The sequence below is a fragment of the Solanum tuberosum genome, unplaced genomic scaffold (assembly GCF_000226075.1).
Source record: "Solanum tuberosum cultivar DM 1-3 516 R44 unplaced genomic scaffold, SolTub_3.0 scf00633, whole genome shotgun sequence".
Taxonomy (NCBI): domain Eukaryota; kingdom Viridiplantae; phylum Streptophyta; class Magnoliopsida; order Solanales; family Solanaceae; genus Solanum; species Solanum tuberosum.
In genome coordinates, this window is record NW_006239553.1 from 120,594 (window position 1) to 135,740 (window position 15,147).

General features: G+C 30.5%; 2 protein-coding genes across 13 annotated transcripts; one reads left to right on the forward strand and one right to left on the reverse strand.

The window, feature by feature from the left end:
• Positions 1 to 9: 9 nt before the first annotated feature.
• LOC102591332 (F-box/FBD/LRR-repeat protein At1g13570-like) lies at positions 10 to 5,884 on the reverse strand. 12 transcript variants are annotated; one of them, XM_015304883.1, is made up of 9 exons: positions 5,748 to 5,884; positions 5,345 to 5,444; positions 5,131 to 5,279; positions 4,474 to 4,512; positions 3,376 to 3,459; positions 3,199 to 3,290; positions 1,657 to 2,502; positions 864 to 1,019; positions 10 to 688 (listed from the first exon to the last, which is right to left on the reverse strand). In XM_015304883.1, exons 6-9 carry the CDS (start codon positions 3,208 to 3,210, stop codon positions 407 to 409), a joined length of 1,296 nt encoding a protein of 431 aa, XP_015160369.1. In that variant the 5' UTR covers positions 3,211 to 3,290; positions 3,376 to 3,459; positions 4,474 to 4,512; positions 5,131 to 5,279; positions 5,345 to 5,444; positions 5,748 to 5,884; the 3' UTR covers positions 10 to 406. The 12 variants fall into 12 exon arrangements, with proteins under 12 accessions (XP_015160369.1, XP_015160368.1, XP_006366450.1 ...); XM_015304882.1 differs by having other exon boundaries at positions 4,300 to 4,512; XM_006366388.1 differs by lacking the exon at positions 5,131 to 5,279.
• Positions 5,885 to 9,100: 3,216 nt separating this feature from the next.
• On the forward strand, positions 9,101 to 14,692 carry LOC102592790 (type IV inositol polyphosphate 5-phosphatase 11). The gene is made up of 8 exons (XM_006366392.2): positions 9,101 to 9,240; positions 9,331 to 9,493; positions 9,860 to 9,990; positions 11,293 to 11,369; positions 11,486 to 11,611; positions 12,684 to 12,871; positions 12,966 to 13,103; positions 13,963 to 14,692. The coding sequence occupies exons 1-8, from the start codon at positions 9,203 to 9,205 to the stop codon at positions 14,113 to 14,115; spliced, it is 1,014 nt and encodes a 337-aa protein (XP_006366454.1). The 5' UTR covers positions 9,101 to 9,202; the 3' UTR covers positions 14,116 to 14,692.
• Positions 14,693 to 15,147: the final 455 nt, after the last annotated feature.

Here is a 15,147-nt window from a genome sequence, read left to right on the forward strand (position 1 = left end):
GCATTAGGATCCATTCTGAGGGCACATATTCAGATATAAGGATGTAAGAAAACAATACTGAGAAGCATTAGTTCAGCTATCTTCATCAAGACAATAATAACACATTTTTTAGAATACTTGTACCGAAGAACAAGACACAATCAGAGGGCTATCAACAGGACAAGTACAACTACGCAACTAGTTGAATTGTTCAGAAAAACCAAGACTTGTACGAGGATGTCTGAAAAGTTCACAACACTGAACGAACAAGTTCAGTATTATAATCATCTTTCTGCTACCGATCACATTGGTGCTTCCATTTCAGCAGACGGTCTAGCTTAGTTTCTACACTAGATGCTAAACTAATATAGTAAATACGCCTAGATCTTACTAGACCACAGGCTCCCCAGCTTATATATGCTATAAATTAAGGGTCAACGTAAACAATTTCAGCTTGTACAGAAGCTCTCCTGAAGCGAAGCAACTCTTTTAGCATCTCCCATGCACCGTCAGCTGAAGCTGGCTTGACTGTCATTCTTTCAAGAACAGGTGAATTTGAAAGCAGAAAATTGACGAAATTTAGCTCTTGTTTAAGCCCAGTTATACCAGCAATCTTAACATGCCTCAATTGATTGAACATACAATTCTGGTAATCCTCTTCCATAACACTGGCAACTGTTCTCAAAGTACTTTGTTCTTCTGTGCGTGCCTACAAAATGACAATGGCATGAATGTACAGAGCTTAAAGACAGTTCGGCAGATGCTGTGAAAAGTTTACATGCTGCAAAATAGGTTGGGTACATGAATATTATCCATGCAGTGAAGTATGTTGAAGCCAGTTTATGATTGGTCCTAATGAAGTTCAAGTGATATTTGAAACTCACCAACATCTCAAGCTCTTGTAGGTTAGGGGAACTTCTGAGAAGGCAAAGTGCTGCCAAACACTCATCCAAATGGTTGAAATTTATGCGTATTGAAAGAAAACTTAGCTCGTCACAAGGCGTAGGTAGTCTTCCTGGCACTTTATTGTCAGCCAGATACTGCAGACATAACAATGATTAGTATACATTTTCTCCAAAGATTGACAGAGTTTCTCCATTTCAAGCATCCAATAAATAATGCGGGGAGATAAACTTGGCAAAGGCATCCATTAGAGAAATTTTACATTTTAGTTAAGAAAATAAGAACAGTAAGGTTCTGTTAGGTTGGCACAAGATATATCATAAAACAAGGGAGGAATCTCTTCAATAGAAAACCCATTCCTAACAATTTTCCAGTGAATTTAAATGAAGACAATGACAGTGGTAGAAAGTAGTGGCAAGATGTGATGATGGTGTATTTTGAAATAGTAGATAACAAAGAGCGATTACAATTGTTTCAAATAAGGACCCGCGAGTACTAATGGGCAGTGAAAGTTGGAGATTCATAATAAAATATGAGTTGCACTGCAGGACACAAGTCATTTTCACATGGTAGTATTAAATGATTTGACCCTAATGATATTGCATTATGTTAGACAAGCAAACACCGCAAAGTAAAAGATCCAGCTCCATACTTTTGGTTGTCAAACATCATTTTATGCTAAATTTTACAGGAAACAAATGCTTGGGAAGAGAAGTTGCCATCAACTCTCTGGAAATCTACAATCATAGCACAAAAGGTAAGTATGAAGAATACCTTCAAGAAAAAGCTCTGTACTTCAAGCCTTTGAAGACGAGGCAAATGAGCAAAAAACTTGACCAAATTTCCAGCACTGCCTAGAGCAAGATTTTTGTCAAATCCAGGATTTACATATAGCCCAATAGAAACGATGGCAAGATTGAATGTGTTCATGAAATTGATGTCTTCAAAGACGCCTCCAACGTCAAAGAAGAGAAGATTCGGTGCATGGATTTTAAGATCGGAGAAACCCTCAAAATTCATCAGTGTAAGCCGCTCAAGTAAATGGCATCTCGATACGAGTTGCTCAAATGCATCCTGTTCCATAGTGATGTGCTGAAGATCGAGACTTTTCAAGCTTTTAAAACCACTGAATGTGAGAGGTGGTTTTAGAAGACAATTAAAAAGCTCCAAGTGGTTCAACTTTTGACAAAGATATATAGAAGAATGGAGTTTGTAGCGATGGCCTTTCCATATTTCCAGAATAAATTCCTTCACAGCACCCCTTGATAGAAAGAGAATCCATCTATCAATATCACATACCCCTTGAAGATCCCGATGAGAAAGCTTGAACTTGTGTATGGGACCAGAATGAAGTAAGAGAACATGATCAACAATGTTTACTATCTTATTTTTTATGAAGGTTTGGTCTTGGGATGAGATCAAAAGAGATTGATTGTCAAATACAAGGTTTGGAAGAGTAACCCATTTGTTTCTCCATTTAGTTGACAAGACACTTGTCCTCACAGCATCCCTAAGTGATAAATGGGACAGAATCTTGTCAACAATCTGTGCTGGTAAGTTGCTGATATTGTCCACCTCAAGTTCTGCATTGCAAAGGAAGTTGGATGGTATATGTTGCTTCTGCATAGTAACAAAGAAGAAGACATTCATCCAAATGAGAAAAATGTGTATTTTTAGTTTATAACATACATACATGCATACAAGAGTGCTTACAAAAATGCAAAGATGTCAATGTGACAACCCAAGAGAGAGAAATTATCACTGTGGTTTACTGACAAAGAACGACATAGGATAAGAGCACTCAGAGTTCTGTTTTTCTTTAAATGATGCTACTATAATTTGTGTTAAGAGAATAGTTACAGATATGCTGGCCAATTTTTGACCAATTATGAGCAATGTCTACGATTTAAGTAGTCATTTACTTGGTTATGCTCAAGGGGCAGGAATGGCCATTCGAACTCTTCTGAGAGAGGATTTCATCCACAAACACAGAGTTAAGGGATGGCTGATCTTTCACATCACCATTTAGCTATTGCAATTATTTTTCCCATTGTACAACGTCATCATGCAATCAAGGCCGAGTGTTTGATGTTGACCACTAAAATTGGGCCAGAAAATATAGTAAATTAACTGAAAAAGTAAATGCAGTACTTTACTCTGTCAAGCACTGTAGCACATAAATTGAAAACTAGGGGACTAATTATCGTCAAAAAATGTCGAAAGAAGCACACATCAGTGAAAACAATGAAAGAAAGCAAATAAAATGGTTCATTTTATCACATTACACAGTTACTATGAAAGAAGCACATGACTTACCATAACACTCATTTTTTTGTAATGAGATTGTAAAAGATGTCATGCCTCAAAGGTCCAAATAAGGCTCTTTTTGAGGATTTTTGCTGGTCCACCTGATTCATATAAAAGGGCCAAATGTAACAATATGCCACCAAGTAGAAAAACTTTTTAGCATCCATAGAGTAACAGAAGACACACCGCCACTTTGCATATCCATTCAACTGTGCTCTTTATTATTTTCCATAAGAACTGTGCATTCCTTCACCAACAAACTCGTATGGTCTAAAAATGTTGTGTAAGAATTTGTTAATATGTTGAACTCACCCATCATCAGAAGCAAACACTTTAAATGTGGTTTGAAAAGAGATGGTCTAATAACAAACTTCAACAATTAGCTAATGTATTCATCGCAGAGTTTTATAAGAGTTGAACGGATAACTTTTGAAAGAAATTTTCTGAATAATCCTTTCTTTAAAACCATGCAAACAGAAAATGTGTTTGGATAGTTGGTTTTGAAGATTTGTGAATGGAGAACACCCTAAAATAACTTGCTCAAGAAATAGCTTTTCTGAAGACTCCAAAAGAAACATATTTTCGAAAACTTCTTCCAAGATCTCAAAGAAACTTTCACAACAAACACCTTAGATATTTCTTTATTTAGTTGTAATAGGTGTGTTATGCTTGTTCTTCTACTAATTAAGGCACGGTCTTCAAGTGAATCATTTGATTTTGACACTTAAGTACTTCAAATCCCACTGTGACATTCAATTGATCAACATTTATGGATAATCCCTAACATAAATCGCAATTAAAAGCTTCCGAGAGGCACTAAATCAGGTAAAATCTTAACCCGAATGGGTGCTTACACCAAGACAATGAATATACACATATATCTTGCATATACACTTAGTAACACTTAAACACGGTTAAGTGATATGCATTTTCACTTTAACTTGCTAATTCTAAAGGTTAACTGTTTATTTAAGTATAAACACCCGATGTGGGTAAGTATTTACCATCAATCAGTGGCAGCTAGTCAATTGCAAGAACTTCTACTTATCCTAGAAACATAATGGGGGCACCTAGACAGATGCTTATAACATGGATAATAAAGTGGCGCACCTAAATCACTTTACAGAGAGCAGTGGTAGAAGAAATGAGTGTGGATCAAACAAAACAAGTTATTTCCCATAGTCCTCATCCTGTTTTAGCAACTAGCAGAATTTTTTAGCATCCATAGAGTAAACAGAAGGTACACATTCGCTTCGCATAAACATTCAAGCCATAGCTCCTTACTATTTTCCAAAAGAACTGCTTATTCCTTCACCACGAAAGCTGTATCTTCCAAAAATGCTGAGTTAGAATTCATTAGCATATTGAATTCATCCATCAACAGATGCAAACACTTTAAATGTTGGTTTGAAAAGAGATGCTCTAATTACTAATTTCATCAATTAGTTAATGTTTTCATTACAGAAATTTATAGGAGCTATTCGGCTTGCATGTTTAGAGATGATCTTGGAAAGAGTTTTCTCAAAAAATCTTTCTTTTTAAAACATGCAAAGACTAAATGTTTATGGATAGTTGGTTATTGAAGATCTGTGAGTGGGAGCACCCTAAAAACACTTCATAAAAAAATATTTTTTTTTAAAAAGTGTTTCAGAAGATTCAAAGAAACACAATTTTTGGAAAATTTCTTCGCAAGATTCCAAAAGAACTTCAGAAAAACAAAACGCCTTAAAATTTTCTTTATTCAGTTGTAATAGGTGTTGTGCTTGTTATTCTACTAATTGAAGCACAATCTTCAAATGGATCATTTGATTTTGACACTAAAATACTTCCAGTACATTGTGCCACTCAATTTATCAACATTTATGTAAAATAACAACAACAACAACAACATACCCACTGCAATACCACAAGTCGAATCTGGGAAGGTAAGATGTACCATACCTTACCCCTATCTTTGTAAGGGTAGAGAGGCTGTTTTCGACAAACCTCCAGCTCAAAAAAATGAAACCGAAGCAGGATTGCAAGAATAATATGACAACAAATCAGCAAGATACAAGGCAAATGAAGCAACTCGCAGCTTCCGACTGACACTAAATCAGTAGCAATTAGTCAATGAAAAGAAAGAGTAGCACTTAGACATCTGCTTATGACTCACCTAAATCACTTCACATAGAGCAATGGCAGAACAAATGGTTGTGGATCACGAACAAGTTATACATTAGAAGCTATAACCCTCTAATTAACCATCATTAATTCTGAAAAAAAAAACATTAGAATCATATAAATTTTCAACAATGTCTTACAAAACACATCAATAGCCCAAAAAACACAAACTTTATAGGGCTAATAACCTAGAAAATGAAATTAACACAAATAAGAAGTCAAAAAAACATCACCGACAAACACCCTTTGTTTTATAGACTCTATCAATGATTCAAATCACACCAAAATTAACCTAAAATGGAACTTCAACACAGTGGAGCAAGTAAAAAATTACAATTTTCTTGCTGAACAGCAAATTAGGGCTAAATCAGTAGATAGAAGAAGAAGAAGAATACCTTTGTTTTAGGCTGATGAATTTGATAAATCTGTTACGCCGGAAAAAATGGAAGCAAATGATGTGTGCACTACTACATAGCATAGTACTCCCCGTCCTGTTTTACCAACTGAGTAGTCATATAGTGAGTACATAGCTAATGTTCCGTATTCATATTGGAGTCGACTCAATTTGTTATTTGTATATATAGAATTCATTTTACGTGATGATTTTAACAAGTTATTTTTCATACTCAAAGTATTATTTGACATTTTTGATTAAGAATGAAGAAATTTCAATCATATCATTAGGATTTATATTGATTATAAATTATAATTATAAATACTAATAGGCTAATCTTTAATTTTTCGGGTTCATATTAAATGATGATGTTTTTAGTTTAAATTCACCTTTTGTTGTATTTATTGGAAAGTAAAAAGTGTAAAGTATTTAATTATACTTTTTGGTTGTATAAAAATCTTTACATCTAAAGAAAGATAAATTTGAATGGAAACAATTATCTTTATTTATTAGTATATTAAAACTAACTTTTTGCTTTTATTTATTCATTTTAATTATCTAAAGGAAGACATGTTTTTTTTCTTTCTATTTTACTCTTATTATATGAATTTTCCAAAATATTTCTCAATATTTTTTAAAATGTTAGTAATAGTCATGGAATCAGTGGAGTAATAGACAGAAAATAATTATTACATGATGTATTAGAGTTATCGAATATTCATCAAGAATATCGTATTGTTCTATACTACTATAATATATGCCAAGTTCCAACAAACAATAAATAATTGTAATGTAAGTTACAAAATTCTACATATTGGTACAATTGTAAACATAAAACTATATTTTTAACTTGGGTTGGATTATAACTTTTAACACGTTTTAGTTTTGCTTTACAACATTTTTAGGATGTAATTATTTGGAGCTTGATTTCATAAAAGACGTGCATCACTATAATTTTTTTATCAGTACCTCCTTAAATATGATATATTTTTATCTTAATTTTTTTTTGTTTTTTCACAGTCTTCATAGTCCACATTGGAGCTTCGATTAAATTTAGATCGTGCACTACATGACTCATTTAGGAGTGACTTCTAATAAAATTTTCTCCATACTCAGAGCTCAAACCTGAAACCTCTAATTAAGGGGGTAAAAAAAAAGGATGAAAGATGTTTTATGATTATTTTAAGATTATGTTATCTATGCATAATAACATTTACATTGAATTGTCAACTAGTTTTAAGAATGGTGAAGAAAAGGTAAGTGTACTAATTAAGTTTTAAGCCTAAGATCACTTTTACTTACTTGTCAATTGAATGAAAAATATATGTATTTTTATTGGTTTAGTTCGAAAAATTAAGAGATAATTAATTAATTACTTAGTTTCTAATTAATTGCCCTTATTCTTAATCTCATAGTATTTCTCAAATATTGAATTTATTATATTCAAATATTGATATCGTAAAATCATTATTCTATTTACTACTATTTCTTAAGAGTTATGTCAAGTCAATACCAGACAAATAAAAATAAGCGGATGGAATTTGTCAAAACTTGGGATAAAAATTGCAACTCAAAATATCCGTATATCATCCAAATGGATAGTCCGAAAGGCCCAAATGTAACAATTTGTCATCCTAGCCCACTTCTAACTTCATTAGGAACTGGATGGTCTTCATTGCTCGTAAGTCGTATTTACTTGATAACCATAAGTCATTAAACATAAAATAATTACACTTCTTTTATTTTTTTCGAAAAAATAACCTATAATTATTATAACTTTCTATATTGACGACGGTATAGTTAATTTTAAATGAAAGGTCATGTTAAACTAATAATCTTTCGGTGTGAAGAGTGCGCTACTATAAGTTGTTCGTTGCGCTTCAACCTAGAGTGATAACTTTAATTTTAGTTTAAAGAGGTTTGTTGTTGAACTATATAATTATTTTATTTAAATATTTTAATCGCTAGAGGAAATACATTTTTATTTAGTTAAAGCAAAGAATGTTCATACAAGCACAATACAAACGTGATTCTAGAGTTGTTGTACGTATGTATTCTCTCCATTTCAAAATAAGTATCGCTTTAAAAATAATAACTCAAAATGAATATCGTTTTAAAAATTCTAGATAAAAAATAGTATAATTATCCTTTGAGTATCGGTTTTAATGGCTATAATAGAAGAAAAAAAAGTACTGCTTTGATGAATTTGACTCTTGACTATATTAATTTTCAAAATTGAAGAAGGCTAATGAATTAACTTATGATAGCTTCTCACGTTACTCCACCCAAAATCGAACACGTGTCCTCTTATATTTGATTCCCCATTGACCTACCTACATTTATTAGATTTTGGAGGGACTCGAAGCAACAGCATTGAGACTCAAAGGTCGAATTTTTTATTTTATTTTTCATTCATATCCGGCTTTGGTACCACATTAAAGTCCGACTAAATTAAAATTCACATTAAAAAGTTTATATTATGGGGTAAAGTGCTTCCTAACAAAGGCAATTCCGTATTTAAGAGAACTCGAAAGTCAAACCTGAGACCTGTTGAATAAGAATGAAGAAGTATGTATTACCCCACCACAATCCTTGTTGATGACTCAAAGATCTAATTAATCTCTGAACATATATTATAACTCAACCACAAAATAATACTCAAAAAGTCAGAAGAGTATTTAAATTGCTCCCTCCTTTATAATTTGTATTTGTAGTTTGACAATATAGACATATTTAATAATTTATTTGTCATTATAAGTAATATTTTAAGATGTATTCTTTCATCGTATTAATATGAAAAAGTAGTCATTAATATACATCTAATTTGCATGGTCATGAAAAAGCTACTAGAGTTTTCTTGACCTTGAAGCTGTCATTACGAGTTTGTCATAATGTCGACGGCATCTAAACGTAACTCAATGAAAAATCAAATTCTAAACTAGTGTTTTAGCCATGAATTTCTTAATTAGAAAACATTAATATTGAAAACACTTTTAAATTCTACACGAATTATTAATTTCATCTCTAAATTATTGACAACCTTAAAATATACTATCCTTTGACTTGATTAACTGATCAGTTTTTAAATTTTTGGAATAATCACTCATAAAATTTCAAATTTCCAAGTAAAATATGCATGTATATAATAACTTTTAATTTCAAAATTTTAAATTTTCAAAATTTGTAATCAAACCATGATTAAAACGGGTCATGAAATTACTAAAGAAATACTTCCTATATCTACTTTTCGCCAAACCTTTGACTTCTTCTTCTTGAATTGAATTATATTTTCTCACCGCCCATTTATATATACTATATTTATTTATTATTATATATAGAGAGAAGAGAAGAAAAAAACTTTGATATCTTACAATTTCAAAACACAAAAATTGTGTTTCCCATTCAAGAACACTAGTAATACTCAATATTCAAGAAAACAACATTTTTTTTTTCTCAATGGAGGGACTATGTGTAAAGCTTTTTGAAGCATCAAGGTAATTAATAATTTTTCTATATATTTCCATTTTTGCTATATTATTATTATATAGTATTCTTTTAATGAAATTTAATTATTTTTTCTAAAGAAAGTACAAAATGAAGAGACATAAAGCTGAAGCAATAGGAATGGTAGATAGTTTTGAGGCAAGTCATGAAGGGATCAAAACTGTTGATATCCAAAAACGTTGTGAGTTCTCTGGAACTTCTCATCTTTGCATCTATTTCGTCACTTGGAATATGAACGGTCAGGTATGTACGTTCATTTTTACTTGTTCAGTTTAAATTTTGCACGTCCTTTAAGAAATAACGACCATTTTGTGACTAAGTAGCTCATTGCTAAAGGTATTGGATTAGAGATGAATATTGTTATTTATGAATCGTATAAATTATTTGTCTGTCGCTAATTTCTGTTTGTTCAGTTTAAATTTTGCACGTCCTTTAAGAAATAACGACCATTTTGTGACTAAGTAGCTCATTGCTAAAGGGATTGGATTAGAGATGAATATTGTTATTTATGAATCGTATAAATTATTTGTCTGTCGCTAATTTCTGTTTTCTTTTAAGAGTGAATTTTTGACAATTTTTGTGCATATATTATTTTTGTATGATGTGAAGGTACCTTGTGAGGATATAGCAAAATTAGTTGGTGAAGACAGAAAATATGATTTATTGGTGATGGGTTTGCAAGAAGCACCTCGAAACAACATTTGCAAGTTATTGAAGAACACATTGGCTGATACTCATATGTATGTATATATATCTATCTTTAATTTATTTAATTTTTACTTCTTTAGGAAAAATTTAAGTTATATATACCGATAATATACTGTATTTTTGCATTATCAACTTGTACCAAATAATCATTTGCTCAGTTTACTATTCTGGTTTGACATGTTAAAAGGAGTTGCTCTATGTTTCAATTTACTTGTTTTTTTTAAGATCATTTAAAAAAATGTTTCTTTCCTTTTTTTTAATAACTCTTTAATTTCAACTTTCTATTTGACATATTTATCATCACAAAATTAAAGAATATTTTGATTCACATTTCAATATCTTTGGCTTATAAAGACCACAAAATTCAAAAGTTACTTTCAAAATGATTAATATGTCGAATCAGAATAAATAATTGTTCAGGTTATATCCACTTTGAATTTAAGCACAAAGTCAAAATTAGACAAACAAAGTAGAACATACAAAGTACTTGTCATTGTAAGTTATTAGTTACGGTGATATAAAAGTTATTCAATCTAGTTCATATAATTTAAACTCTTGCTCTTAGTTTTCTCTATTATTCAAATGTATCAATTTTAATTTCTTTTTTTAGTAAATTAGTTTTTCTCAGGGTAGCTAGGTTGTATAAATGTTTTTGGAAATAAAGGAAATAAATTCAAAGACGATAAGTTCAAATATAGCAAGACAATAAAGAAGCATATCGACAATGACTAGTTACTAATATTGACGTGTTTTCCCTCTATTATTAAGTTTCAATTTCAATTTGTATTTTGTTTTTCATTCTAGAAAAGTCATGTTTTCCTTGATATTCGGTACTACAATAATTTTCGTGGTCATGTTTAAATTTCTAGGAAAAAACAGTACTAATACAGTACTAATATACATTGCATCTTGACATATAATTTTTATATTGTTACGATTCTTTCATCTATTCTTTTCAATATGATTTTTTTATTATAGTATTTTCTTTTCAAATTGTTTTACGTATATTGATGATCTTTCAGAAATAATTTATTTATTTTAACTGTGTATACACCATCTTTTTCAAACCTTATTTGTAGGGTTACGTTACACTAAATATGTTATTGTTGTGATTATACATAGGGCTATATAGATTTAGTTTTATTATGGTTTCAATTCAGCCACAAGATTATTATAAATCACATTTTTAAATAATGTTATCCGTAAATATTCTGACCTTCACTTATGTATATAACTTAATGCATGATATCTATATTTAAGTTAATTTTTATACTAATATAACTCTAAAATATTATAATATTTTTGACATTCTTTCATTAATTTTGGTGAGGAAGGCTTTTAGGAAAATCAGTAATGCAATCTGTACAACTCTATGTGTTTGGCCCCAAGAATTCAGAGCAATTTACAAGAGGTATAGTTTCTTAATTTCTTTTATTTATCCCAAGAATATATATTACTAAACTTTATTGTAATTGATTAAATGAGGTTATTAATTAATTAATGTATAATAAATGTGGTTTTATATAGAAGTAAAAGTGGATAAGCATGAAGTTGGAGGATTGGGTTGGTTAATCAGAAGAAAAAAAGGAGCAGTGGCTATTAAAATTAGCTACAAAGGCATACAAATGGTTTTTATTTCTTGCCACCTCTCTGGTAAGTTCCCTACATCTATATATATATCCTTTATCATTAATCAAACATATTGATATGTTCGGAATATAATTAAATAATTTTAAATAAAAATATAGTACTCTTTCTAATATATTTAATTTAAAACACTCGCTGATTGATGTTTCATGTCATATAAACAAATGGAATTTTAGTTGTACACAACTCCAATCCACCTTAGATGTTTAGCGACTCTTTTCTTTATATACTTATTACGATGGTATTTGTCTAAACACAAATTTTATTTTATTTTTAAATCATATAAATTAAGATAGAGAGTATTGGTCAAACAACCCAACCAAAAAACCTTTTGACTCATCTGCCTTCTCAATATTTAGATTTAAATTAACTTGTATATGCTTTATATTCTTTGTATGTAGAGTGGTAGCTAGGTAGGTAAAAAGATTGGACCCATAATGGACCTAATTGTAGAGTACGTTGACAAATATAATAAGAAATACTCTCTTCGTTCTTTATTAATTGTTCACTTTTTCTACATTCCTTCTCTCGATTTTGTAAATTAATAAGTAACTAGGATAACTATTTTTAATAATGTGGACACTTAATACGGACGACACTTAGGGAGTATATTTTCATTAAAATTTGTTTTCAAATTCATTACGCAATGTTGGTGACACAAAAATTCAAACTGTATAACTGTCTCCACTTTTCTGGGGCCATTTTTAAAATAGTTCCAGCATACGTATATTGCCCACTAGGCCCAATGTAAAATATATCTTTGGGTCATTTGCACTTTTGGCCTTATTTTGTGTTGATCTTTAACTTTTGCCCCTATTACAAAACAAGTTTTTCACGACTTAAGTTAATATTTCATATCTTAATATCCTTTATATACGACATGTCTTTAGTTTCTAAAGAACTTATGCCTCATTAGATGTAACTAGTTCGATTGCTAAAGGGTAAAAATAAAATAAAAAAACAGGTCATTTGAAAGACAAAACGTGCAATGTTATGTGTGTATATATAATTCGTATCAGCTCAGAAAAGTCTAATTTTGATTATACGCAATTAATCGATTCAATTTTACGTTTTGCAGCTCATGCTCGTAATGTAGAAGAGAGGAATTTGCAGTTCAAACATATATCAAATTCACTTTTCTCAAAGAATAGGAATCCTTATGCTAAATCAGCACAACTTACTGTATGGTTAGGAGATTTAAATTATAGACTCCAAGGCATAAATTCCTATCCTGCTAGAGATCTCATCCATGGAAATCTCCACCAAGTATGTATATTTATTTTTACGAATTTAAGTTATACTATTTTATATACACTGACAGTATAAAAATTTGAATATTTTGTTTTGACTAATATTGTAGATGCTAACTAGTAAAGATCAACTTTTACAAGAAGCAGAAAGAGGAGAGATTTTTAATGGTTATTGTGAAGGTGCATTAGATTTCAAACCAACTTATAAATATGATATTGGAAGCAGCAGTTATGATACAAGTCACAAGGTAATTAAATTAATTAATTTATAAGTCTAATAATATTTATAATTGCTCCTTTTATTCCATCTTTTTTACATCAAATTGTCATTGAGGTAGTTAAGTTCAAGATGTAGTACTTAATTTGACTTGTATAGTAGTGGAAGAAAATGGCCTAAGTATATACTATAACATTTGGTTGTATATACTGTGTATACATGTGTATATAGTATAAATGATACACTACCCATACACACTATGTATATAAGTTGTAAAATATATGAGCTAAAGACATTAAACTGTAATATTTCTCTTTTTTTTTTAAAAAAAATATTGTAACATCCTAGCCCACTAGTGAGTTGCTTTGGGCCTAAGTCCACACAATTTTAAAATTCGTCATTAGAGTATAAGACTATTTATATATATAGCATTGCTTATGTGTTTAATCGATATGAAATTCATTTAGGGTGTCACATATATATACCCCTTGGGGCCTTAGTTTTTCCTCTTTGAGATTTGTCTCACCATTATTTCAAATAAATGAGATTCGTCTAGATTCAATTGAACACTGAGGTTTGTCCCATCAAAATTTAAGTTACACGCAGAGTGATTCTAATACCATCAATAGTAGCCCAACTCATTAATATTGCTGGCTTTGACCTAGGATTTTACAACTTTAAAATGCATTACTAGTGTCTAAACGCTTGCTCTTTTATGTAACCAACGTGAAATTTTCCTAGAGTGACAAAAATAAGGGTATTTATAGTATCAGACATTTTGAACATCAAAAACAAAAAAGAGCGTCATATAAATTAAGAGAAAGTTGTATTTTCTCTTAATATACATATTTTGATTTGAAATTAATTGTTTGTTTTAATTTTTTGAACAGGTTAGAGTACCATCATGGACAGACAGAATATTATTCAAGATAGACAGTAACAATATAAATGCAACTTTACATTCTTATGAAGCCATTGAAAGCATACAAAGCTCTGATCATAAGCCAGTCAAAGCTCATCTATGCTTAAAATTGAACAAATAATTGATATTCATATTCCTCAACAAATAAACATTAATCGATTTGTTACAAAATTGAATGTTTTTATCAAGTACATTAATGATTAATTAATTAATTAATTAACCATGTGAAAATATTCTTTTATTGTTGTTCGTTTGTGGGTTCAACATACTTTTTCTTTGCTTCCTTGTACGTGACCAAATGTAAGTTACTGTTCGGAGTGGTGGAACTGTTCCATCCTTAACTAGATGTTTTGGCTTTGAGTTTTACATACGGAGAAAATCGTGTTGGGAGCACCACCCCAAATGGGCCTTGCAGTGTGCGATCTGGATTTAGTCAGGACTTCAATATGAGCTTCAGACACCAGATGGGAGAAATAATGCAAGTTACTACTGGATTGATTATTATGAATGTAATTTAAGCCTTTGTTACCGCCATCATAAAATGTAAAGAGTTTTTTTACACATTATCAAAAGATTGTATGTAATTACTAATTACGTAATAAGTGATCTGATTGTGTAAATACTTTTTTATTCTGCCAAGTGCCAATGTGTATAGCTTTAACCCTTTTTTTTAGTAGTTAGAGTAATCTCATACTCTTGCATACGCAGAATACTTGAGTGTTTACATATTTAGACAATTTCTTTATTATTATATATTAACAAAGTATTGATCTAAAATTTGTAGAAAATTTACGAAATCGATATCAATGTCTTCTTTATTGTTGTTTTAAGATTCTGATAGGGTCAAATTAACAATAGAATTTATTACTATCTCCATACTTTGAAATTACAACTTCAATTTCTTAAAGGTATGACTTTTACTATTATAATATAATAATAGGTGGCAAATATGCGGGTTGAGCCAAATGTGATCAGGTTAAAATATGTTGATAGCTAATACCCCACTCAAAAATTACTTGAGTCAAAACTTAACGGAATGGATGAGTTATGATTTTATGGATTAATTTTACGATGAGATTGTTTGCAACGATAGGTTGTAATTTTCTGATTTTGTCAGGATTTTTTTTTTTTTTTTTTTGTGGGGTGGGGGGAA

Excerpts from the sequence above, each read along its gene's own strand:
- LOC102591332 (XM_006366391.1), bottom strand. Across the intron at positions 1,020-1,656 it reads TACAGAGCTTTTTCTTGAAG|TATCTGGCTGACAATAAAGT; the intron begins GTATTCTTCATA and ends TTATGTCTGCAG. Across the intron at positions 689-863 it reads TACAAGAGCTTGAGATGTTG|GCACGCACAGAAGAACAAAG; the intron begins GTGAGTTTCAAA and ends GTCATTTTGTAG.
- LOC102592790 (XM_006366392.2), top strand. The coding sequence starts at position 9,203 with ATGGAGGGACTATGTGTAAAGCTTTTTGAAGCATCAAG. Across the intron at positions 9,991-11,292 it reads ACATTGGCTGATACTCATAT|GCTTTTAGGAAAATCAGTAA; the intron begins GTATGTATATAT and ends TTGGTGAGGAAG. Across the intron at positions 12,872-12,965 it reads TCCATGGAAATCTCCACCAA|ATGCTAACTAGTAAAGATCA; the intron begins GTATGTATATTT and ends CTAATATTGTAG.